A 25,784-nucleotide genomic window follows, 5' to 3' on the forward strand; every position below is an offset into this window, starting at 1 on the left:
AGTGGCTTGGAGTGGAACTTGCTGTAGATATTTCCATTTACTTGCAGCCCTCATCCTTTTAGAAAGTCATAGTTGTGGATTTGGAAGATGCTATCGAAGGAGCCTTGGTTATTTCCTAGAGTGCATCTTGTAGGTGGTACACACCATTTCTGCTGAGTGTCAGTGGTGGAGTGAGTGGATGTTTGTGGATATGATGCCAATCTAGCGGGCTACTTTGTCCTGGGTGGTATCAAACTTTCTGAAGGTTGTTGGAGCTGTATTCATCCAGGCAAGTGACGAGTGTTCCACCACACTCCTGACTTGTGCCTTGTAGATGGTGGTCAGGCTTTGGGGAGTCAGGTGAGTTATTTATTGCAAGGTTCAGACCCGCTGACATGCTCTTGTAGCCAAAGTGTTTACCTGGCTAGTCCAGTTCAGTTCACTGGTAGCAATCAGGACGACGATAGTGAGGGATTCAGCATTAGTAGTGCCATTGAATGTTGAAGGACGATAGTTAGATTCTCTCTTGTTGGAGATGGTCATTGCCTGTCACTAATGTTTTTTGTCATTTTTCAGTTTCATGTCGTCCATCCTCAAAAACCGGGGTAAAATGGAAAGGGGTTTGGGGGGGAAGGTGATGGGAGTGAAATAGCAGCCACAGCTGTGGCACTGAGGGGTGTGTTTCAACCTTCAGGACTGGGGATGCTGGTTCTGGGCAAAACAGAGAGCAATTGTGAAGGAAGGCAGCAAGATGATGAAGGAGGCCAGACCAAAATGGCTGGGAACGGTGTAATTGATGGGTTGGGGTGTTTATCCACATTCGGGGGGAACCTGGCTTCAAGTAGGGCAGAGGTCAAGATGAACAATCACACAAGACACAATCACCTTATATTCCAGGCTGTTGGTGAGAAGAGTAGGCAGGTGTTGCCAAAAGTCAATGGGTTCAATGGGTTGAGAGGGGTCTTGTGGACATGTGATTCCTACGAGATTACAGGATGGGCAACTAGGAAAGGGATATGGATATTTAGGAACTCACAGTAAAGATGACGCTTGGAATCACTGGCAAAGAGCTCACATTGAGCTGGAAATCAATGGGAAGAAAATGGCTGTGACAATGCTTGACCTGTGAGGGAGGGGGCTGCTGCACACACCATTCAGAGGGTTTTTAAAGGGGACAACATGTTATGAGAGTTTGCTAATACTTGAGCACTTCTACTCTTGGGGACACAACAAATGGTACATATTTAATCAAGTTATTAGAGGTCCTCAATTCTCCTGTCCGATGAACTCAGGTTAACATAAAACACTGACCTTAAAGGTCCGGCACACAGGTTGCCAACTCCTTTGCCATCTTCCAGCACTGACCCTCTCTGTCGATGGCACCTCCCTGGTACAGCCACTGTTGGGGAACTCTTTGGCAGCTATACCTATGCAGCACAGAGTGAGCTGAACATTAGGGAAATTCATCCAAAGAGGGGTAAAAGTTGCAGCAGCATGAATGCCACATGTTTGCAACCAATCTGTAATTCATGTTCTAGAACAAGGTAATAACAAAACAAAATCACTCCTGGTACTTAATTGTTCCCCATATTTAACAATTCTTTGAATCTTAGAAACTAGAAGCCTGTTTTGTTTCATTTCATTTTTGAGCAGATGAATAAAATGATCTGGCCATCCATTAAATATTTAAGTTTTGCAGCTAACGAGGAACTGAAACCCTGTTAGCTGAAAAGAACATTCCTACTGCTCCTCTTCTGATGATTATCAAGGTTAAAAATTACACTTAATATTATGAGTCAAAATTATTATTGCAAAGATTTCTTTTGCATTTCAATAAGTTGACTGAATACTTCCTCTGACAGAATAAATGAAAATGTTGTTTCTTTAGTTTAATTAGAATTTTATTGAATAACAATGTTGTGTTTTATAGCTCCTGGCATTAGTATGGGTACGAAAGGCAATGGAATGCATCTTCTCAAAACATGACCTAAGCTGGCTTGATGACACAATGCCTGAGAAAGAGAACAAAGTATTAGAGGATAAAAAAGCAGAGAAAGCAGCATCAAACAATGAATGTGAAGATGTGAGTATTTTTCTGTTCATTTTACCATAATACAGAAATTTTACAGATGTGAAACATGAGATCTTTGCAGCCATCTAGTGGCAGTTTAATCCCCCTCATTCTGGAAGTAGGAGATGATTAAATTGAGCAATTATCTCCCTTCAACATGTATTTTATCGCTACTTCAAGTATCAAGCACTAACTTAGAATTTCATTTAAATCATGGCTCTTCTCTAGTGTCTGAGAACAGTTCTGCCATCTGCATGTTGTGATCTGACAACACACTGTAGCTCCAATATAAAAATGATCATTTAAAAGCATCTTTGCCACAGTATCATGAAAATGTTTCTTATCCAAAAAAAAATCATACTAATTATTGTGAATCTCTCATGTCAACACCTAAATTACTTGTAAAGATAAATATTATATGTATATGTATACCGCTGCACTATTCCAGAACATAGAAGGTAATTTTGCCTATTTTTGAAGTTGAAATTGTTATGGTAAATTCACAAGAGAAATGTCTGCTAATTGCTCTGGATGACAATCATATGTGATGAGAAAAATTCCAGGATTAAGCACTGCAGTTCTGTTCAGTAGTGAACTGGCACTGTTCTTCTACAGGGACATTGACCAAGTGTAATTCCCTTGTGCTTACAACCTGTGCTGGAAAGGTTTGTGCAGAATTTTGTCTCTTTGAAAAGCTAGTAATAACCACCTTTGTAAGAAAATTCTATGTGAAATTTGATGTTTGCGTTGCAGAGATCTTATTGTGAGGTGTATGTAGGAGAACATGGCAGATATTTGCAACATGAGCCTCAAATTTAACTTTGTTTGTGTTCAGGGAAGGGCATCAAATAAACCTCTTTGAGTATTTGAATGTGAGGATCAGGTCATTCTGTTGCCCAGATCCACTTTATATTTCTCTGTGCTCGATCCTGCCAGAATGCAGTGGGAATGATATAAGAACCAGTGATGGGAAATTGAGTGGGAAATTGACGCTAATCAAAACTGATAGCAGCGTAAATTTGGGGAGGGAGGGGGTGGAAATGTTTAGGTTACACATGGGGACTAAGGAAACAGAATGCCAGAGAGGAGGAAGACCAAGGCTTCTATTTTTGGTGCTCTTGCTCCTCCGGTCCACAAAATGCCTTAAGAAAGTGCAAAAATGGCTTCCGCTGGCCTAATGCTGCCACCAACTTTTTCACATCCCATGTATGATAAAATTCCAGAAGTTAAATTGTATTGCATCCTACCTCAGTACAGATAAGGCTGTCAATACTTCTGAGAGCTCATAGTCTTGCTTGTCGTGAACATTCATTGAACTGAGTGTAAGGTGGATGTTTGCAGTGAGAGCCTTGTAGTCAAGGTCACATAACTGTGGTAAACCAGGAGGCATATTTGTACAGCATCACATTTCAATCCCCTTTCTAAGACATAAAACATGCATTATCATTCACACTACAAGTCATCTAAGTTACCCATTATGCACACAACGGTACTTATGTATTCATAATTCATTCTTCTCATCAGTTTCTGCAGATGTCTAATCGTCTTTAAATCACGTCAGTTTCTTAATGGTGTTTGTGTGTATTATCATTGCCTATTCATCTAACTGATACAATCAGAAAGTGTAATTCCGAATTGCTTGTTGCTGAGGTAACTGTTAACTTATGTTGTTGGAATGCTGTTGAACTATGGGACTAATAGTTGATCTGGACCGAGTTTGGGAATGCTTGCTCTGGCTTCAGTAGCATTTTTTACGATTGAAAGTGTAGTTTGGGAATTGGCATAACATTAGCCTTCACAATGGGTTGCTTTCCATGCCTTCTCTGTAGACATGCTCTCACTGTAGGATCTCATATGCCTAACACAAACCTGTCTTTAATTAGATCATCCTTAACTTGTGCAAATTCATGATATTCTGCAAGCTATGCTAATACAGTCACATTTTGATAAGGACATTTTTTTGCTTCTAATACTGTCCTAATATTGTTATGATATGGGGGTAGTAAGACAAATCAAATCAGCTTCTCTATCTCGATATTCACAACACAGTAAAACTAAAGCATGCAAAGTCTCTCAAAATTAGCCCAATGTTTCCTAACCAGACTTAAAGAATGAAAGATATCTGACACCAGGTTTATAGCTCAAACACATATTAACAATTTATTATAAGTACAGTAACTTTAACAGTGCAATACGAAACAAGATAATCTAATTCCTGTCCATGATCTAAACCCAAACTTCCTTGAATGTAGCCCCCACACAAATAAACAGACATATAGTTAAGGGATAAGTTAAAAGAAACCGAAAGGAGATGTAACTGGACAGTTCACTTCAGCATTTTCAATGATGCATTGTATCATAGGCACATTGTGATGGCACTGGTCAATGCAAATAGCTTCCAGTAAGCTCCAAGGAATATTCATTTCTTTCTTATAACTAGTATTCTAATCTTCATACTTTCAATAAATTGATAATGAGAGGATAGCTAGATAGTAGCCAAAACTCCTCCTTCCAGCAGCTTTCACAGTCACAGCCTTTATGCCTGAAAACACAGTTAAAGCCAATTCAAACTTTGGTTCCTTTTTATGTTTTTTCCAATGTTCTCTTTATTAGAATGGTTGGCATAGGCCTTCCTGTGATCGCCCCTTTTAACTCTCAAACATTTGCTAACTTTTGAGCATAGTGCATCTTCAGAACTAAAACATCTACAGTCTTCTTTTGAACAATAATCAACCTGCAATTAATTTCCTAGGCCAGTTCATTTTATACATGTGTTTATTCTTTCCCTTTTTTTAAAGAAAAAACAAGCTAGCTGGTCAAATGGCATCATCAATTCACAATCACTGGGGAACGTGGCACGGACAGCCAAGTTTCTGATATTGAGACTGGCCCTAATGCAACAAGGGGTACTTTGGGTTCCAAGAGATCAATTCTGTTAGAGGACTCTCTAGTCCAAGGTACAGACAGATGTTTCTGTGGCCAGCAGTGAAAAATCAAAATGGTGTGTTGCGTCCCTGGTGTCAGGATCAAGGATGTCTCGGAGAGGGTGCAGAATGTTCTCAAGGGGGAGAGGAGCCAGCAAGAGGTCATTGTCCACATTGGAACGAATGACATAGGAAGGGAAAAGGTTGAGATTCTGAAGGGAGTTTACAGAGAGTTAGACAGGAATTTAAAAAGGTCCTCGAGAGTAGTAGAATCTGGATTACTCCCAGTGCTTTGAGTTAGTGAGGGCAGGAATAGGAGGATAGAGCAGATGAATGCACAGCTGAGGAGCTGGTGTATGGGAGAAGGATTCACATTTTTGGATCATTGGAATTTCTTTTGGGGTAGAAGTGATCTGTACAAGAAGGACGGATTGCACCTAAATTGGAAGGGACTAACAAATTGGCAGGGAGATTTGCTAGAGCTGCTTGCTGCTTGGGAGGATTTAAACTAGTAAGGTGGGGGTGGGGGGGTGGGACTCAGGGAGATAGTGAGGCAAGAGATCAATCTGAGACTGGTACAGTTGAGAATAGAAGCGAGTCAGACAGTCAGGGCAGGTAGGGACAAGATTGGACTAATAAATTAAACTGCATTTATTTTAATGCAAGGGACCTAATAGGGAAGGCAGATGAACTCAGGGCATGGTTAGGAAGATGGGACTGGGATATCATAGCAAATACAGAAACATGGCTCAGGGATGGGCAGGACTGGCAGCTTAATGTTCCAGGATACAAATGCTACAGGAAGGATAGAAAGGGAGGCAAGAGAGGAGGGGGGGTGGCATTTTTGATATGGGATAGCATTACAGTTGTACTGAGGAAGGATAAATACATACAGAGAAGTTATTTGGTTGGAACTGAGAAATAAGGAAGGGATGATCACCTTATTGGGATTGTATTATAGACCCCATTATAGTCAGAGGGAAATTGAGAAACAAACTTGTGAGGAGATCTCAGCTACCTGTAATGATAATAGGGTGGTTATGGTAGGGGATTTTAACTTTCCGAACATAGACTGGGACTGCCATAGTGTTAAGGGTTTAGATGGAGAGCAATTTGTTAAGTGTGTACAAGAAAATTCCCTGATTCAGTATGTGGATATACCTACTAGAGAAGGTGCAAAACCTGACCAACTCTTGGGAAATAAGGCAGGGCAGGTGACTGAGGTATCAGTGGGGGAGCACTTTGGGGCCAGCGACAATAATTCTATTAGATTTAAAATAGTGATAGAAAAGGATGGACCAGATCTAAAAGTTGAAGTTCTAAATTGGAGAAAGGCCAATTTTGGCGGTATTAGGCAAGAACTTTCAAAAGCTAATGGGGGGAGATGTTCACAGGTAAAGGGACGGCTGATAAATGGGAAGCTTTCAGAAATGAGATAACAAGAATCCAGAGAAAGTATATTCCTGTTAGGGTGAAAGGAAAGGCTGGTAGGTATAGGGAATGCTGGATGACTAAAGAAATTGAGGATTTGTTTAAGAAGAAGAAGGAAGCATATATCAGGTAAAGACAGGATAGATCAAGTGAACCCTTAGAAGAGTATAAAGGCAGTAGGAGTATACTTAAGAGGGAAATCAGGAAGGCAAAAAGGAGACATGAGATAGTTTTGGCAAATAGAATTAAGGAGAATCCAAAGGGTTTTTACAAACACATTAAGGACAAAAGTGTAATTAGGGAGAGAATGGGGCCCCTCAAAGATCAGCAAGGCGGCCTTTGTGTGGAGCCACAGAAAATGGGGGAGATACTAAATGAGTATTTTGCATCAGTATTTATTGTGGAAAAGGATATGGAAGATATATACAGTCGGGAAATAGGTGGTGAGACCTTGCAAAATGTCCATATTCCAGTGGAGGAAGTGCTGGATGTCTTGGAACACTTAAAGGTGAATAAATCCCCAGGACCTGATCAGGTGTATGCTAGAACTCTGTGGGAAGCTAGGGAAGTGATTGCTGGGCCTCTTGCTGAGATATTTGTATCATCGATAGTCACAGGTGAGGTGCCGGAAGACTGAAGGTTGGCTAATGTGGTGTCACTGTTTAAGAAGGATGGTAAGGACAAGCCAGGGAACTATAGACTAGTGAGCCTGATGTCGGTGGTGGGCATGTTGTTGGAGGGAATCCTAAGGGGTAGGATGTAAATATTTTTGGAAAGGCAAGCACTGACTAGGGATAGTCAACATGGCTTTGTGTGTGTGAAATCATGTCTCACAAACTTGATTGAGCTTTTTGAAGAAGTAACAAAGAGGACTGATGACAGCAGAGTGGTAGATATGATCTATATGTACTTCAGTAAGGCATTCAACAAGGTTCTCCATGGGAGACTGGTTAGCAAGGTTAGGTCTCATGGAATACAGGGAGAACTAGCCATTTGGATACAGAATGCTCAAAGGTAGAAGACAGAGGGTGGTGGTGGAGGGTTGTTTTTCAGAATGGAGGCCAGTGACTAATGGAGTGCCACAAGGATCGATGCTGGGTCCTCTACTTTTTGTTATTTATGTAAATGATTTGGATGCGAGCATAAATTCTTGATGTCACAAGGAATTAAGGGCTATGGGGAGAATGCTGGTAAGTGGAGTTGAAATGCCCATCAGCCATGATTGAATGGCGGAGTGGACTCGATGGGCCGAAAAGCCTTACTTCCACTCCTATGTCTTATGGTCTTACAAGAGGTATAGTCAGTAAGTTTGCAGATGACACCACAACTGGAGGTGTAGTGGACAGAGAAGAAGGATACAACAGGATCTTGACCAGATGCACCAATGGACTGAGAAGTGGCAGATGGAGTTTAATTTAGATAAATACGAGATGCTGCATTTTGGGAAAGCAAATCTTAGCAGGACTTATACACTTAATGGTGCTGAATGTTGCTGAACAAAGAGACCTTGGAGTGCAGGTTCATAGCTCCTTGAAAGTAGAGTTACAGGTAGATAGGATAGTGAAGAAGGCATTTGGTATGCTTTTCTTTATTGGTCAGGGTATTGACTACAGGAGTTTGGAGGTCATGTTGCGGCTGTACAGGACATTGGTTAGGCCACTGTTTGAATATTGCGTGCAATTCTGGTCTCCTTTCCATTGGAAAGATGTTGTGGAACTTGAAAGGGTTCAGAAAAGATTTACAAGGATGTTGCCAGGGTTGGAAGATTAGAGCTGTAGGGAGAAGCTGAACAGGCTGGGGCTGTTTTCCCTGGAGCGTCTGAGGCTGAGGAGTGACCTTATAGAGGTTTACAAAATTATGAGGGGCATGGATAGGATAAATAGAGAAAGTCTTTTCCCTTGGGGTGGGGGAGTCCAGAACAAGTGGGCATAGGTTTAGGGTGAGAGGGGAAAGAATTAAAAGAGACCGAAGGGGCAACTTTTTTACGCAGAGGGTGGTACGTGTATGGAATGAGCTGCCAGAGGAAGTGGTGGAGGCTGGTACAATTGCAACATTTAAGAGGCATTTGGATGGGTATATGAATAGGAAGGGTTTGGAGGGATATGGATGGGTGCTGGCAGGTGGGACTAGATTGGGTTGGGATAGCTGGTCGGAATGGATGAGTTGGACCAAAGGCTCTGTTTCCATGCTGTATGTCTCGATGACTCTGTGACTCCAGATACCCTTCATAAGTTGTGATCAGTTCCGGTTCAAAGCATGCCTTAGAGGCTTTCAAAGTTACTGATTTGTTTTTTGGACAGATTAAGATTAGATTAGATTACTTACAGTGTGGAAACAGGCCCTTCGGCCCAACAAGTCCACACCGACCCGCCGAAGCGCCACCCACCCATACCCCTACATTTACCCCTTACTTAACACTACGGGCAATTTAGCATGGCCAATTCACCTGACCCACACATCTTTGTGACTGTGGGAGGAAACCGGAACACCCGGAGGAAACCCACGCAGACACGGGGAGAACGTGCAAACTCCACACAGTCAGTCACCTGAGGCGGGAATTGAACCCAGGTCCCTGGCGCTGTGAGGCAGCAGTGCTAACCACTGTGCCACCGTGCCGCCCAAGGGTGGAATACGCTTTGTAACAGTCTCTCGCTAGCAACGATGGAAGAGTAGCTCCTTGTAGGTGCTCTAGTGTGTAAACTAAATGTGTTACAATTTTGTTTTTCTGATCTTGTATGTGGAAAAACTGCCAGTTCTGCTTCATATGACCTTTCCTATTGGTTGGCATTGGAAGAGGAAGATTTTCAGCCATTTATTTCTTATCCAGTACTTTCTTCTGTAGCTTACTTTTTTGTTTCCTCTGGATTTTAGTTGCCTTCTGTGCGTCTGAATAATCCTATGGTCCCGTCCTTAGTAGCTGTGCTTCTATTAAGGTCTTTAACACTCAATCTCAGCTCGATTCTGACAAATTTATAGGGGAATGGGCTCACATCCCACTCCTGACACCATGTTGTGGGCTCATGAGATAATAGTCTTGCTTGTACTTGGTCTTTATTGAAGTGGCCGTAAGGTGACTGCAGTAACTGCCTTATGACATGGCTAAGGCAAACCACAAGAAGCATTGTTCCAGTTTTGGAATTCGATTCCAAAGAGACATCTAATTAAAATAGGAAAGCCTAAATAAAATAGGGTAGCTCTGATCTGCAGGCAGCTTCCACCCTGCTGAGGTGCACGGGGGAAGTGCAATGCACAACCATTCTCGTCACCCTCCCTTCTGGCTCATTTCGCACTGGGCTGGCCTAAAAATACAGCACATCTCGCAGTTAAAAGAACACAACACAGTATTCCGAGTTACAATTGAAATATTTTCTATTTATATTCAAATAGGCTTTTATATTTTTCAACATTTTAATTGAGAAAAATTTAAGCTCTCGACAGAGCTGATCCCTTAAATCCTGAACTGAATGTGTGTCAGACAGTCAGCTCAGTTTCACAGCTGAGTTCCTAGTTGCAATGCAGCTCATTGTGTTTGACAATCTCTGGTGTCAGATTTTTATTCACAGTGTGTCGCTGGAAAATAGCATATCCTTGCTAGAAAATGTTAACAGCACAGCCTCTGTAATCCTTGTCAATGCTTACTCATTTCTCTTGAAATTAAACCTCGCTAAAAGAAAATCATGAATTTAATTACATGCGCAATCTGTCTTTCTTTGATCGTGAATCTACATGCAAATCTCTCCCCGAAATTAACAGGCTTTGGCCTTAATAAACAGAGCTACATATAAATTGAATGTAACTAATACAGAGCACTCTTTTACATAGTTTAATTGCATTCAGTTTGCAGACAACTCAGTCACACGGCCAGCCACGTTGCACACTGTCATCACAACTATGTACAGCAAATAGTCACATGCAGCCAACCTGATCTGAGAGATCCACTCTGTCTAATCAAAGATAGAATCAACCCAGTTGTATTCAGCCTGTCAAACACACTTGACTGTCAAACATATCCAATCGACAGCCTGACTGAGCAACCAGCCAACTGGAGAAAGTGCAGACAGCAGATGGACTAGTTACAGGCAGAGTTAGACAGCAGCCAGTCCACTGGTATGCAGACAGATGTGTAAGTGGATGCATTAAGTTCAGTCACATGCGCACTCAGCAGCCAATGTATTCACACATGGAATTGCGAGCTTACTTAAGGCCTGAGAGCAGTCGATCTGCTTGTTTAGATCCAAGGGGTAACTGTCAAAACAGATGGCAAGAGACAACATTCAAGAAAATTACATGCCTGAGAACTAAATCAATTTAGAACAAATCATATAAAATATTCTGTATTTTGTTTTTCACAAGAAAATATTTCATGTTATAATATGAAAAGCAAGTTTAAGGCATACTTAAAAACTTAAAACTTAATTGACAAAGCAACAGTGGAGACGTGATGAGAATCCTTTTCATGAAATGTGTGGTTAAACTCTGGAATTTGCTGCCTGAGACTCAATTAAGGTATTCAAGAATGAATTGGATTATGATCTGAAAAGGAAGGTGGGGGATTGGCACTAGCTGATTTGTTCATTTGAGGAGCTAGCGCAACGTAATGGGCCAATTGGCTTTCTGAGCTGTAATAATGATGTAACTCTGCGACAATGTTAAATAACTGTAGTTCAATTTATAGGTATGATTCAGATTATTACAAGTTTAGGTTTGATGTACTTAAGTCAGTAATAGATCATGAAGTTGAAGCCAGAAATTAATTGATATCATGTATTTAAAAATATAATATTTTTGATGTAATTAATGAGTTTTAGATGAGTATACACTTAATCACAATATCTGTTGCTAAAATAGTCAATTTCTCCAGTACGTGAAGAAATATTTTCCTTTTGAAGGAGCAATACTGTTTTGAATTTGTCCCACAAGTCTTTATCCAATTTTTGCCAAGCCACCCATTATTCCATTATCCTATACCACAAGATCAACCCTGTGCTTTTAATTTGTGACACTAAGTGTTCAAACCACAAATTTCAAAATGATATCAAGATAATATGACATATTTTGACTGTAAAACCAAGACCATCTGTGTGGGTCATTTTGCTTCTTTTGCTCTTTTTTTCTCTCCATCCAGCTGCCCATGTCAATCTACTATCCTTCTCATTGAAATCCCTCATAATTGTCTAGTTTCTCCTTTAAAAACTTCCAACATGCCAGATATGGATTTACCCTCAAACTACTTTCCCCAGTTCTTGCCAAGTATTGTAGTAGTTAGCCTTCCCCAAATTTAGTGCTTTCATCTGAGAACTATTCTTGTCCTTATCCATAAGTAACTTAAAACTTACTGAATTATGATCACTGTTCCCAAAATGATCCTCCACTGAAACTTCAACCATCTGGCCAGGCTCATTCCCCATTACCAGGTCAAGTATGGCCCCTTCCCTAGTTGGATTATTTACACATTATTTGGAGAAACCAGCTTGGACACACCTAAGAAACTCCCCCCATCCAAGCCCCTGGCACTTAAGGGAGTTCTTCACCAACTCACCAAGGCTCCTTGGACAGCACCTTCCAAACATATGACCTTCATCATCTTTAAGGAGAATGGCAGCAGATGCCTGAGAACACAATCACCCACCAGTTCCCCCTAAGCCACAGGCCAACTTATTTGAAACTGTATTGCCTTTCCTTCACATTTGCAGGATCAAAATCTTGGAAATCCCTGACAGCATTTTGAATGTATTTATTCAGTTATTCAAGAATGCAGCTCACAATCACTGTCATGAGGATAAATAGTGATGGAACATAAATTTGGATCTAGCCAATGAGGCCCACATCCCACGAATGAAAATATTGTTCCACTCCCATCTGAAAATTGCCCATAGGTTACCATATCATTCTGCGATATGTGTAGGCTTTGTAAACTTGCATGTGAAGGTTTATAAATTCACAAAAATGCCATAGATCTATGTTTTGGTATAAATCAATGCTGTCAGAACTGCAGAGGAATGCATGAAACACAAAACTGCATCAAAAGAATTAGTAGTCTGTATGAATTACATTAACATTTCTAAACAAATGAAATTGTGGTTTAAAGTTGAACTGAGTGTGAATTATTTTCTTCCTTTTTAGTCTGAATATCTATACTTACAAAAAGGTTGTGATATAAATATCTCTGTGAATTGAAGAAAAAGATGGTAAGTAAACAACCAATCCAGTTCATCACCACCTGCATACCTTGTGCACGTAACCTTTTAACTATGAAACTATGTCTCACAGTAAAATAAATCATATTGAATCACTGAAAAACATTTCTTAACGTAAATGAAGTTTTGAATTGAAATTCAGATGTATGCCATGTCATTAAATAAATCTAACTATGTTTCAAAAATCTATCCATTTATTTTTATAAAATACTTCATTCACATTTTCATATGTAGTGATGGAAGTTTCTAATTGCATTTGTATCACCATGCGTTCTTAGAACTTGAGTTTCTTGCTTTCAATGAAATTTCTGTGCCATCTTTCAATAACAACAATGCAAAGGCAGAGAGAAATGCATGCGTGTAAGCTCCAAGAAGGCAAGACAGGGAAATTGATCAGGCATGTGAAAAGGATTATGATTCTGTTTTGCAGAAATCCATGTGAATTCAATGTGTGGCAATAGCAATTGATCTTCTTTTGATTATCTTTTACCTTCACACTGCTAATCCACAATAGAGTGTACATTTTCACTCAGTAATTGCAGACCCCATTTAAGTATTTTGTTTTGGTTGGGATGATGTGCCTCAGGAAAGGTACAATATTCTTAGACAAGCCACAGCATAACAGTCAGAATGAATTGCATAAACTTGATTTGTGCTCCCTTGTCTTATGCTTGACTGGGTGAACTTGCTGGAAATCAAACCCTGCTATTCTCAGAGTTGTCTCCAAAGTGAAGGATTCCATAGAAGCATGCAAAATTCCCTCATTCACTTGCTTTTATTCCGAGGGGTACAAAAAGTATGGACCAGGTTTTTGAACGCAACAAGAATAACTTTATTATAAGTAAATTGACTTGAGCTACAGGTAATTAACTATTAGCATGTAACTTTACTAATTAAAATGCTAATCACCTCAGCCAATGCTCCTGCCATACACACATACACGCACATGCACAACATGCACACACAGATGTGCACAGGTACATTATGGACAGAGGGAAAAACGTTCAATTGTCTCTGCTCACAAGCATCTGCTGAGATGATTCTTGTGCTGATCAAAACATGCTTCCTTGTCTTGTGCGGATGTTTTTATTTGTTTACAAGAGGCAAATGGGCGGATTCACATTTATTAGTTAAAAGTCACAGCTTACAACAACTGCTGGAGGGAAGATAAATTGGTTTTCTTCAGGCTTAAAATCGCTTTTATTGCAGGGAGGAGTAGGAATGTCTGAACTGGTGGTCATCTAAAGGCTTTTTATGATCTTGTTCATAGTCCCCAAACTCTTCAGATACCTGAAAACCAATCATATAGCTGTTGGGAGACAGAATCATCGATAATTGATCACTTGTCCACAGACCAATCAACGACTTGCTGGCAACCAAAGCTCAATTTTTATATAACCTTACAGCTTCAGTTCATTTGCAAACTACATTCCAAACACTGTTGGAAACAGCAGCTATATAAACAGTGCTGACAATGAATATCAGGTTACGTCCATTCAAAATATTCAGCAATCATTGGTGTTTATGCATTTCCTTTCTTATTTTTGTCCACAATTAAAAACACAGAAAAATAAAAAGACATTGTCTTTACATTTAAAATCATGGCGTCATATAACAGAAACAGACTCTTTCGTCCAACCAGTCCACAACGAACATGTTCTCAAACTAAACTAGCCACACCTGCTTGCGTTTGATCCATATCCCACCAAATGTTTCCTGTTCATGAACTTATCCAAATGTCTTTTGAACATTATGACTGTACCTGCATCCAGCACTTTCTCTAGTAGTTCATTTCACACGTGAACCCCTCTCTGTGTAAAAACGTTGCCTCTTATGTCCTTTTTAAATCTTTCTCCTCACTTTAAAACTTTGCCCCCTAGGGAAAAGACCCTTGTCATTTATCTTCTCTGTCCTCATGATTTTATAAACCTCAATAATATCACCCCTCAACCTCCTACATTCCAGTGAAAAATTTTCCAGCCTTTCCAGTCTATTCTTATATCTCAAACTCGCCATTTGTGGAAATATTCTGGTAAATCTTTCTTGATCCCTCTCCAATTTAATAACATCCTTCCTAAAACAGGGGAACCAGAACTGAACACCGTATTCCAGAAGACGCCTCGCCAATGTCCTGTAACAACCTCAACATGATGTCCCAACTCCTATACTCAAAAGTCTGAGCAACGAAGGCAAGCATGCTAAACACCTTCTTCACCACCCTGCCAGCATGTGACACAAATTTCAAAGAATTATGTACCTGAACCCCTAGGTCTCTGTTTTACAACACTACCCAAGCCAATTGAGAAAGTTCAGGAATTACTTCATTGAAACAGTTAAAATTATGCAATAACTGGTTTCAATAGAGTACATGCAGAAAATCAATTTCAGAAGATCCTGAACTAAAGAGGAATCATTCTTAAATTAAAATAGAACTAAAATCAGGGAACATTTGTTGATAGAAAAGGAAATGAAAATTTGGAAATCACATTTACAAAAGATTATGACTGGATTGGCAGACGTCTTCAAGACAGAGATTGATAGATTTTTGTGAGGTGAAGCTATCAAGTGATATAGAGCAAGGACAAGCAAATGGATCAACCATGATGTACTGGAATTGTGGAACAGGCTCATGGAGCTATATGGTCTACTTCTGCACTTAGAATATTAATTGAAAAAAATAATTAGTAATGAGTGTAATTAATAATACCTTAAGAAATATATTAACATACCAGGCTCCTTTCATCATTTACAGCTCTTTCCACAAGCATTTATGCTGTTGCAATTCTAATTTGTATCACACTGAGTCCCCATTCAAATTCCTGGTCTTTGCCAAATCATTTAAGAGTCAGTTTGGAGCAAAGATCAGATTTCTCATTATGAAGGAAAGATCACCAGAGACAAGTTACTCCATTGGAGTGAAAAACACATTATTGTTGCCTCATGAAATCCACTAGCAGGGTCATAGGACCAAGTAGCTGTGCTGTAGTTGTACTTGTACCAATATACACTTATTTCTGTACAACATACATTCTTTTCCACTCAAGTTTCCATTTGACAAGCTTTTGTGATCTTGCTTAACTCATTTACAATGGCTGTCTCTATTGCTTATCCCTTTAACACAAATTATGCTTTGTGGGGAGTACTTTATAAATTGAATATGTTATCTGGTAAGAATAAGGAAAGCAACATTCCAACTCAAATGGAAACTATTGGAGATATTTTTGTTCAATCAAAGTAAATGGAGAAAGTAAATTTGAGTGAGAATCGATTTCCCAGTGTTGTCATTAGAATCAAGAACAAATCATTTTTAGATATACCTGGGACATGGGGCTGTAGAAGGAACTGTAACATTGGTACGTTTGAAATTAAACTTGGACTCCCTGTCAGCTGATTTTTGTTTTAAAGCTTCCACAGTCAGCAAGATGTAGAGATTTGTGAGAACCCCAGGCAAAGCATGGAGCTCAGGCAATATGTGAGTCTGACAGCAGAACAACTGAAGAGGTCCACCCGAAATTATATTTCAGCACTCATACAAGTACATTAGAGAACAGCAGCAAGTAGAGGTTTGACAGTTATTCTTGTGTGAGAGACTGAAAGCCACAATAGAAGATAGTAAAAAAAGATGGAAAGCACATCCATGTAATATGTATGTCACCGAAACAGGCTATTCAGCCCAGAAAAGTCCATACTATTGTCTATGCTTCGCTTGAGCCTCTTGCCATCTTTTTTGATTGACCATGGTGACGGTGACTGTGTCTGTCCCCTTTTCCCTCAGTTGCTTGTCTAATTCCTCCTTAAAAGTATCCGTATTATTTACTTCAACCCATTCCGTGTGGTGGTCAGGTTAACATTTTTACCATTTCTTTAGTAAAGACATTTCTTATGAATTCCCTGCTGGATTTCTTGGTAATTTTTTTTAAATCAATGGCATCTAGTTACCTTCGTCCTCATGATATCTGTAGAGATGATTAACTTTAAAGGGAAATTTGACAGCTAGTTATTACCTGGAAGAAACCATAGTAAGATCTGCACTTAGGTGAGAACATTAACAGGCTTTATTTAACATAACCGTTGTGATAAGGTTTCACAGGATAGTATTATTATTTGGAAATTTGTGTTCTAAAATGGACAGAACCATGTATAGCTTTAAGTTTGATTTTTATTTCTTTGCTACATGCCTTCAGAAGGGAAGATATGCTTTTAGTTTCATTTTTGATTAGTTCTGTGGGTTGTGCAAGATTGCAGAAAAATAGATGAGATCCATTTAATTGAGACTTTTAAAAAAAATTACCTTGAGGAAAATACTTCAACACTTTAGAAAGCAAGAGTAGAAGGGAGGACAAAAATGGATCCTTGCCTAGCAGTAAGGTGTCCTATAACAAAAGGAAACAGTGATGTAGAGGTACCGGTGTCAGTCTGGGTTGGACAAAGTTAAAAATCACACAACGCCAGGTATAGTCCAACAGATTTATTTGGAAGTATAAGCTTTCTGAGCACTGCTCCTTCGTCAGGTAGCTAGTGGAGTAGGATCATAGGACACAGAAGTTATAGCAAAAGATCATAGTGTCATACAACTGATGCGATATATTGAACAAACCTAGATTGCTGTTCGGTCTTTCATCTTTTAGAATGGGTTGCCGGTTTTGAATCATTAATATGTAAATCCCAGAACTTATTTCAAGTCACATTCCTGAGATAACTTAAGGCTTTATCAAAAAAGGTGATATCTCAGTTCAGACAATGCATTAAAGTGTGAAGTTAGCGTCTGTCTGTATTCCAATCTTGAGTCAGACTGTTTCTATTTCCAAAGTACGAATTTATAAAATGTCAAATGGATCATAAAAAATATTGACTGCCTACAGATAGTGTGCTTTTTGAACAAAATAGAATGTATCTGCACATACAATTCTGCAAATGTAAATTCACCCCATAGACAGAGACAGATACAGATACAGGAACAAGTTTCTTTTTGGAAAAAGAGAACCATCCAGAAAGTTGGTGATTAGACAGTATGCATGCTTTTGTCAAAGAGAACAGGTCTATGGCAACAAAGATGCTGTCAGCTTAGTATTCTCTAATGCTGTTTGGGTTGAAAAGAAGTCTTATAAGTCAGCAATAGAACATCTCCAGAATCAAAGGGCTGTGGAAGAGGAGTCTTAAGAATCCAAATTAAGAAATAAATGAGCTATGTTAGCAGTTTGTTTAAGGTAATTTGGAACAGACACTGACCAAAGTGAAATGTCAAGATTTGTGGAAGAAACCAAATACCACTGTGCCCACTGAACAAAGTTAAAAATCACACAACACCAGGTTATAGTCCAACAGGTTTAATTGGAAGCACTGCTCCTTCATCAGGTGGTTGTGAAGTACACAATTGTAAGACACAGAATTTATAACAGAAGTGTAGAAACTTGATGTCTGTGTCGATATGTGCTGAACAAGGAACTTTAAACTGGAAACAGAATGACCATTCCCTGAGGTTTGCATATATGTAAGGTTATAGCTGAGGATAAAACAGTTGTATCTCTAATAGTAATATGTGTCATAAGACCATTTCAAATATTTCTACCAAAGTATAAAATAGCTTTTTTCTTTCGTGCATAATAAACTTTGGTCTTTTTTTTGTTAAAATCACATTAGCAGGCACTTGCAAAGATATTCTGATTGACAACAATAGTAAACAGTAGCAAAAATAAAACTTATGGTCTGTCAAGCCATTTTTCACCCTGGATTCTGATTCACGCAGTTTTTTCATCATGTGGAATTATAAGGCTACATACAAGCAATACTGAGAGACAACATCTGTGGTACCCTAGAATCAGGTCCCAGTTCCATGCAAGCTGACATTATTATAACAAAACTCTTTCTGCACATGTAGACTCGCTATTCCTAGAGCAAAGATATAGCTGTTTTTTCACTCCAGAAATTTGACAAGATTTCACATTTTTAAACAAAAAATGTCAAACAAATTAAGCACTTCTAGAGTTAATAGTATAGTTTGTCAAGACTTGGAGTATAAATTCAGTTCCCTTTTTATCTCCTAACATCTTCTCAGAAGTTCTTTTTATGTGTTACAAAATATCAAAAATTGATTCATGTCTTCTGTTGGACTTCACAGCTCTTAAGCACATCACAGCTCTTAAGAATTTATTATCATTTACCTCAGTATTTCAGTTATTCTCTGAAATATAAGATTTTATTGGGACCTTTCCGATAGTTTTTTGGTTATGTGATCCTCCATCATTTCTTCAAAATCCCATGAATGTGAACATTTTTGGTCAAGCTTGTACCTCATTGCATTTGTCCTTAGTGATATACAGATTAGGAACACACCTGGTTCCTCATAACCTCAATAGTCTTTGCTATGGCTTTGAACCAACACTGTTACCATTTTCAATGAAGGTGGACTGGGGAAACAGTGCTGGTGTGCTCTTGTCCATCTGTTGCCCTGATTCCATGAACTAGATTTTTTCCAGCCTTCTTAGGGATATGGTGGGAGGTGAATGGGAGAAAGTGAGAACTGCAGATGCTGGAGATTAGAGTCAAAGAGTGTGGTGCTGGAAAAGCACAGCCAGTCATGCAGCACCTGAGGAGCAGGAGAATCAATGTTTCGAGCATCAGCTCTTCATCAGGAATAAGGGGGTGACCCAAGGGGGCTGAGAGATAAATGGGAGGGGGTGGGGCTGGGGGGGAAGGTAATTGAGGATGTAGTAGGTAGATGAAGTTGAGGGTGAAGATGATATTTGGAAGTGGGGGGGGGGGGGGGGGGGGGGGGGGGGGTTGCGAATGGGTGGGAAGGAAGATGGACAGGTTATAAGGGCATTGCCGAGTTGGAAGGTTGGATCTCAGATAAGGTGGGAGGAGGGGAAATGAGGAGACTGGTATATATCCCGTATGGTTGGAGGGTCCCAAGGTTGAAGATGAGGAGTTCTTCCTCCAGACGTTAGGTGGTAAGGGTTTGGCAGTGGAGGAGGCCCAGGACCTGCATGTCCTTGGTGGAGTGGAGGGGGGTTAAAGTGTTCAGCCACGGGGTAGTGGGGTTGTTTTTTTTGCTGCATCCTGGAGACGTTCTCTGAAGCATTTCGCAAATAGGTGTCCGGTCTCCCCTGTGTAGAGGAGACCACACATCAGGAGCAACAGATACAGTAAACGACATGTGGAAGTGCAGGTAAAACTTTGATGGATGTGAAATGCTTCATTGGGCTCTTAGATAGAAGTAAGGGGGGAGGTGTGGGTGCAGGTTTTGCAATTCTTGCAGTGGCAGGGAAGGTACCAGAAGGGGAGGGTGGGTTGGTTGGTGAGGGGATTGGGGTGGGTGGGGGCATGGACCTAACAAGGGAGTAGCAGAGGGAATGGTCTTTACTGAGCTCGTGTAAGGGTGGGGAGAGAAATATACCCTGGTGATGGGGTCTGTTTGTAGATTGCGAAAATGGTGAAGGATAATGCGATTGTATCCGGACGTCGATGGGGTGGAAGGTGAGGACCAGGGATTTCTGTCCTTGTTGCGATTGGAGGAGTGGAGTTCAAGGGTGGAGGTACGGGAAGTGGATGAGATGTGCTGGAGGGCATCATCAACAATGTGGGAAGGATAATTGTGATCTTTGAAGAAGGAGGCCATCTGTAATGTTCTGTGGTGGAATAGTAAAGAAAGGTAGGGAATGGAGCGCTGTTATCTTTTTGCAGCCCAAAGTATTTTACCAATAGTGGGAAAGGTAGATGACAGATGTCCTCCCCAGAAACCAATTACACCACTTAAGAACCTTTTCCAACAACCTCTGGCATTTTACCATTGGTGGATGGTTCACCATTGCATAGGGAGAAAAACCATCTTGTAAGCTTCCCTGAAGCTTTGGGGCTGTTCTGCTGTAGCACTCTGTGGGAAGGGGCTACAGGCTTTAGGAAAGTGGCAGTGCACTATTGTAGTTTTGGATATTTTCTGATCACCCTGTTTAGGAATGTTATTATATATCTCTGGAGCAGCTGGGACTTGAACTCCCGCTTCCTGGTTCAGAGGAAGGGACACTATTGCTGCACCACAAGAACACTCCAGTCCCTGGTTTTATTTTCTAGTCAACCTATTCAGTGCTGTTATCTCACACCTCTAGAGCAGGTAGGACTTGTACTTGGGCCTCTTAATTCAGAGGAAAGGATGGTACCAGTGTGCCACAAGAGCACAATCCATCTATGGTTCTTTACCTATTTTTCTAATCAAACTGTCCATAGTTGCTATCTCACACCTCTAGAGCAGATGGGACTTGAACCCAGGTCTCTTGGCCCAGGCTTAGGGACACTATCACTGTGCCACAAGAGCCTAATCCATCCATGATATTTATCCTTGTTATGCTTCCTTGTAGCAGCTGGGTAGAACTAAGTGGTGAACTGAGTTATTTTAGCAGACAATTGAAAGTTAGCTTCTTTATTTTGGGTCTGGTGTCTCAAATAGTATAGTCTGGGCAAGGATGGCAGATTTCATTCCTTGAAGGACATTAGTGAAGTAGAGAGATTGGTTTTAATAAAAAATCAGTTGTTTTCTGAGAATCATCACCAATACTTGTGTGAATGATTCTGATATTATCAGTATAGCTTCTAGGTCTAATTCCGGGAGGGCAAAATGGTTTGTATTGGACATCTCAATGGATAACACACATATGCTTTATTCCCCCCTCTCTAAAACAAAATTTCTCAAAGTTATCAAGTGATAAAATATAAACAAATGTCAACAAAATGCTAATATGTTAAATTTGTGTAAAGTTAGATTAACTGCTGCTTACAATTTATCACATATTTTCCATGGCTAAGCAATTGTCTGTTTTCATTTTAATAGGTATTTACTCTGTGGAAAGTAAAGGCTACAGTGAAAGGCAAACTGAATGCTGATATTGGAAAGAAAACTATGGAAGAAGTAAAACAGGATTATTCTGGTCTAAAAACAAAAACTAACTTCTCTTTACACTGCACAGAACAAAATTACCCTTCATTATTCTTTTGAATTGAAAAGCAAACATGAACAAGTTCATATTCATAATAAAGAGTTAATTTTGATGTTTTAAGTTAGTGTCATCTTTATGTGGTCAGGTATATTCTTGTACTGAAATAATTACAACTTCTTGTTGGACTCAATTACTGACAATGAAATATTACAGAAGTGAAATATTTTGGTTTGCATTATAATTTAGATGCCATTTCAATACAAGGGAATCCCTAGGATTTTAATGAGCAAGACGAAGCATGACTTACTGAGAACTTTTTTTCATGATTTAAGTCATCCAAAGCTTTCCTACATTTTTCCTGATGTGCACCAAAGTCCTATTCACCCATCACCCAGTGCTCGCTGACCTACATTGACTCCTGTTTAGTATTGTCTTGATTTTACAGTTCTTATCTTTGCTTTTAAAGTCATCTGTGGCCTTGCCCTTCCCTATCTCTGTAACCTCCTCCAATTATAACCTTCAAGTTATTTGAAATCTTCTTTGTTTTAGCCTCTGTATAACCTTGATTTCAATTGGTTCACTCATGATGGCTGTGTCTTTTAGTTGTCTGAAGTTTTGCCATTTCCTCCTTAAGCTTTGCCTATTCTCTACCTCACTTTACAACTTTTAAGACAATCCTTAATATCTTTGACCAAGCTGTTGGTTGTCTGAACTAATATTACCAATGTAGTTTGGTTTTATGTCTTGTTTTGTAATAGTATCATGAAGTTCTTGAGATATCTCATCACATTAAAGGCGCTGTATAAATATAGCTGTTGTCATTATAAATTTATTATGATGTTGCCAGGGATGAGAATGTGCATGTGTGAACACGTAGTTGAGAATTTAACATTACTACCCCCGTTAGCTCAGAGGTTATGGGTGACCTGATAATGGTCTTCAGGATTAAAACAAAAATGTTGTTTTCAGTAATATAGCTATGCAAGAGTACAAACTTAAGGTAACAATAAAATAATTGGAAGTGGAGCTAGGGAAAAAAGTACCTTTGCACAGTGGGTGGGTAGGGGGTGCGTGCAGCAAATGTAATTTACGGATTATATGGATCCTTTGGCTTACTTCCGTGTTGTATCATGCTGTGTAGAATGCGTAATGTAATTTTAGCCTTTTGTATTTTACTTATGGGTATTTGGAAATCAGATGTCTCGAATTGGATTCAATATATATTGATAAGTACATTTATAGATTTACTGGTCTGAATGTTTCGTCAGCTATATAGAGCCATAGAGTCACAGAAATACATAGCATGGAAACGCTTTGGTCCGACTCATCCATGCTGACCAGATATCCTAAACTAATCTACTCCCAAATTATTGATACATCTTTAAAGCACTCTGAAATTATTTTTTGAATTGTTTGGCATGTTTTTGATGAAGCATGGTTGTTTACATTTACATTTATGCATTGATTTTCAGTTTCATTAACCTAAACATATTGACTTGCAATTGTGTGAACAGAATCATTCATTTATGACGGTTAACTGTCAATTTTCCTGCTCCTTGGATGCTGTCTGACCTGCTGTGCTTTTCCAGCACTACTCTAATCTTGACTCTAATCTTCAGTGTCTGCAGTACCCACTTTCACCTCCTTGAGTTACTGTCAGTCACTGAGTGCTTCTGTTGGAAAGCATGAGAAAGCTGGTTAACATGACCTTGTATGGACCTGTGTGTGGATGACATATGTAGAATGAATGCCCTTTTCTTCATGATTTTTACATTGTTGATTTAATCAAATTAATAAAAAAAGGCTATTATTAACTTGTTATTACGCTTTCGTCTGATGTGCTTAATAATACTCAAGAAGCTTAGCAGTATCTAAGACAAAGTCGTCCACTTGATTGACTCACCATTCACCATCTCGAACATTCACTCCTTCCACTACAAATGCACAGCAGCAACAGTATGTACCATCCACAAAACGTATGGTTGCAAGTCTCCATAATTCTTTTGAATGGACTCAATAGCACAATGGATGTGCCTGTATCACATGGACTGCAAGAGTTCAATACAGAATCTCCCCATCAGCTTCTCAAGATCAATTAATGATAGGCAACAACTGCTATCCTAGCCGATGATGTTCCTATCCTAAGAATAAATTATAAAGTTTTTGGAATCAAATCTGGCATTTAAATATTAACACATAACTCAATTTTATACTACTGTTGCTTGTACCTATTCCTGCCAGAGATCTGCTATCATGGATTACCACACTCACCTGTCTTGTATCGTCCTCGCGTAATTCACTGCAGCTGGTTTGCAACAATTCTGTGGCATCTATATTCAAATAACACCTAGGTCAACCTCAGAGTGATACAAGTAGTTACTTCAAGCATACACTTTTAGGTAGCTTTTCATAAATTCATTGAATCCCTGTAGTGTGGAAGCAGGCCATTAATCCCATTGAGTCCACACCGACCTTCCAAAGAGCAGCCTACTCAGATCCACCCCATCCCTGTATTTCCCATGGCTAATCCACCTAGCCCACACATCACTGGACACTATGGGCAATTTAGCATGGCTAAACATCTAACTTGCACATCTTTTGGACTGTGGGAGGAAACCAGAACACCCGGAGGAAATCCACACAGACATGGGGAGAATGTGCCTGAGGCTGAAATTGAACACAGATCTCTGGCACTGTGAGGCAGCAGCACTTACCGCTGAGCCACTGTGCTGCTATTTATTTTTACAAACATGTGGAGATGCTGCTTTTGGACTAGGGTGGACAATGTTACAAATCACACAATACCAGGTTATAGTTGGGAGGTCATGTTGCAGCTGTACAGGACATTGGTTAGGCCACTGTTGGAATATTATATGCAATTCTGGTCTCCTTCCTATTGGAAAGATGTTGTGAAACTTGAAAAGGTTCAGAAAAGATTTACAAGGATGTTGCCAGGATTGGAGGATTTGAGCTATAGGGAGAGATTGAATAGGCTGGGGCTGTTTTCCAGGGAGCGTCGGAGGCTGAGGGGTGATCTTAGAGGTTTACAAAATTATGAGGGGCATGGATAGGGTAAATAGGCAAAGTCTTTTCCCTGGGGTCAGGAGTCCAGAACTAGAGGGTGAGAGGGGAAAGATATAAAAGGGATCTAAGGGGCAACTTTTTCATGCAGAGGGTGGTACGTGTATGGAATGAGCTGCCTGAGGAAGTGGTGGAGGCTGGTACAATTGCAACATTTAAGAGGCATTTGGATGGGTGTATGAATAGGAAAGATTTGGAGGGGTATGGGCTGGGTGCTGGCAGGTGCGACTAGATTGGGTTGGGATATCTGGTCAGCATGGACATGTTGGACCGAAGGGTCTGTTTCCATGCTGTACATCTCTGAGTCTGTTTATTTGGAAGTACTAGCTTTCAGAGCACTGGACTATAACCTGGTGTTGTGTGATTTTTAACATTGTCCCTTTACAAAGAAATTGAGTTAGTATTTGGTTCTCTTCCCATGTTCTTTCTGCCTGTGTTAATGGCTCTGTAACAAAACTTTAAGGTGGTGGTGGGGGTGGGGGAATCTTCGAGTAAAAAATGAGGTCTGCAGATGCTGGAGATCACAGCTGCAAATGTGTTGCTGGTCAAAGCACAGCAGGCCAGGCAGCATCTCAGGAATAGAGAATTCGACGTTTCGAGCATAAGCCCTTCGGTGGGGGAAGACCATCTGCATACCAGTAACTTTACCAACACAGAGTAACCTGTGGAAGTTGCTTTACTGTATTAGGTAACAGATTGGAATTAGAGATTAATAATTTTGCATCCTTGGATATGGGTTGTTCAACCAGTTTTTCAGCTCATTGACAGGGGCAGTATCATCCAACTGAGGACAGTTCCTGCAGGTTTAAAAGTCCTGCATATGCCATTTGTAAGACCGACTGAGAGTTTAGATTAGATTCCCTACAGTGTGGAAACAGGTCCTTCGGCCCAACCATTCCACACCGACCCGCTGAAGAGTAACCCACCCAGACCTATTTCCCTCTGACTAGTGCACAATGGGCAATTTAGCATGGCCAATTCACCCAACCTGCACATCTTTTGACTGTGGGAGGAAACCGGAGCACCTGGAGGAAACCTACGCAGACACAGGGACAATGTGCAAACTCCACACAGACATTCGCCCGAGTCTGGAATCAAATCCGCGTATCTGGTGCTGTGAGGCAGCAATGCTGACCATGAGCCACTTAGAAATTTAATTAATAACAACCAT

At 40.0% G+C, this 25,784-nt stretch overlaps 1 protein-coding gene across 2 annotated transcripts in view; it reads left to right on the forward strand.

The window, feature by feature from the left end:
- The window catches only part of LOC132823396 (electrogenic sodium bicarbonate cotransporter 1-like), a 117,248-nt gene extending 93,897 nt beyond the window's left edge, over positions 1 to 23,351 (forward strand). For both annotated transcript variants that reach the window (XM_060837175.1, XM_060837174.1), the window contains 3 exons: positions 1,910 to 2,062; positions 12,529 to 12,593; positions 21,427 to 23,351. In XM_060837175.1, coding sequence (XP_060693158.1) covers positions 1,910 to 2,062; positions 12,529 to 12,582 — 207 coding nt within the window. In that variant the 3' untranslated portion in view covers positions 12,583 to 12,593; positions 21,427 to 23,351. The remainder of the gene's footprint in view (positions 1 to 1,909; positions 2,063 to 12,528; positions 12,594 to 21,426) is intronic.
- Positions 23,352 to 25,784: the final 2,433 nt, after the last annotated feature.

The sequence above is a fragment of the Hemiscyllium ocellatum genome, chromosome 16, assembly GCF_020745735.1.
Source record: "Hemiscyllium ocellatum isolate sHemOce1 chromosome 16, sHemOce1.pat.X.cur, whole genome shotgun sequence".
NCBI lineage: Eukaryota > Metazoa > Chordata > Chondrichthyes > Orectolobiformes > Hemiscylliidae > Hemiscyllium > Hemiscyllium ocellatum.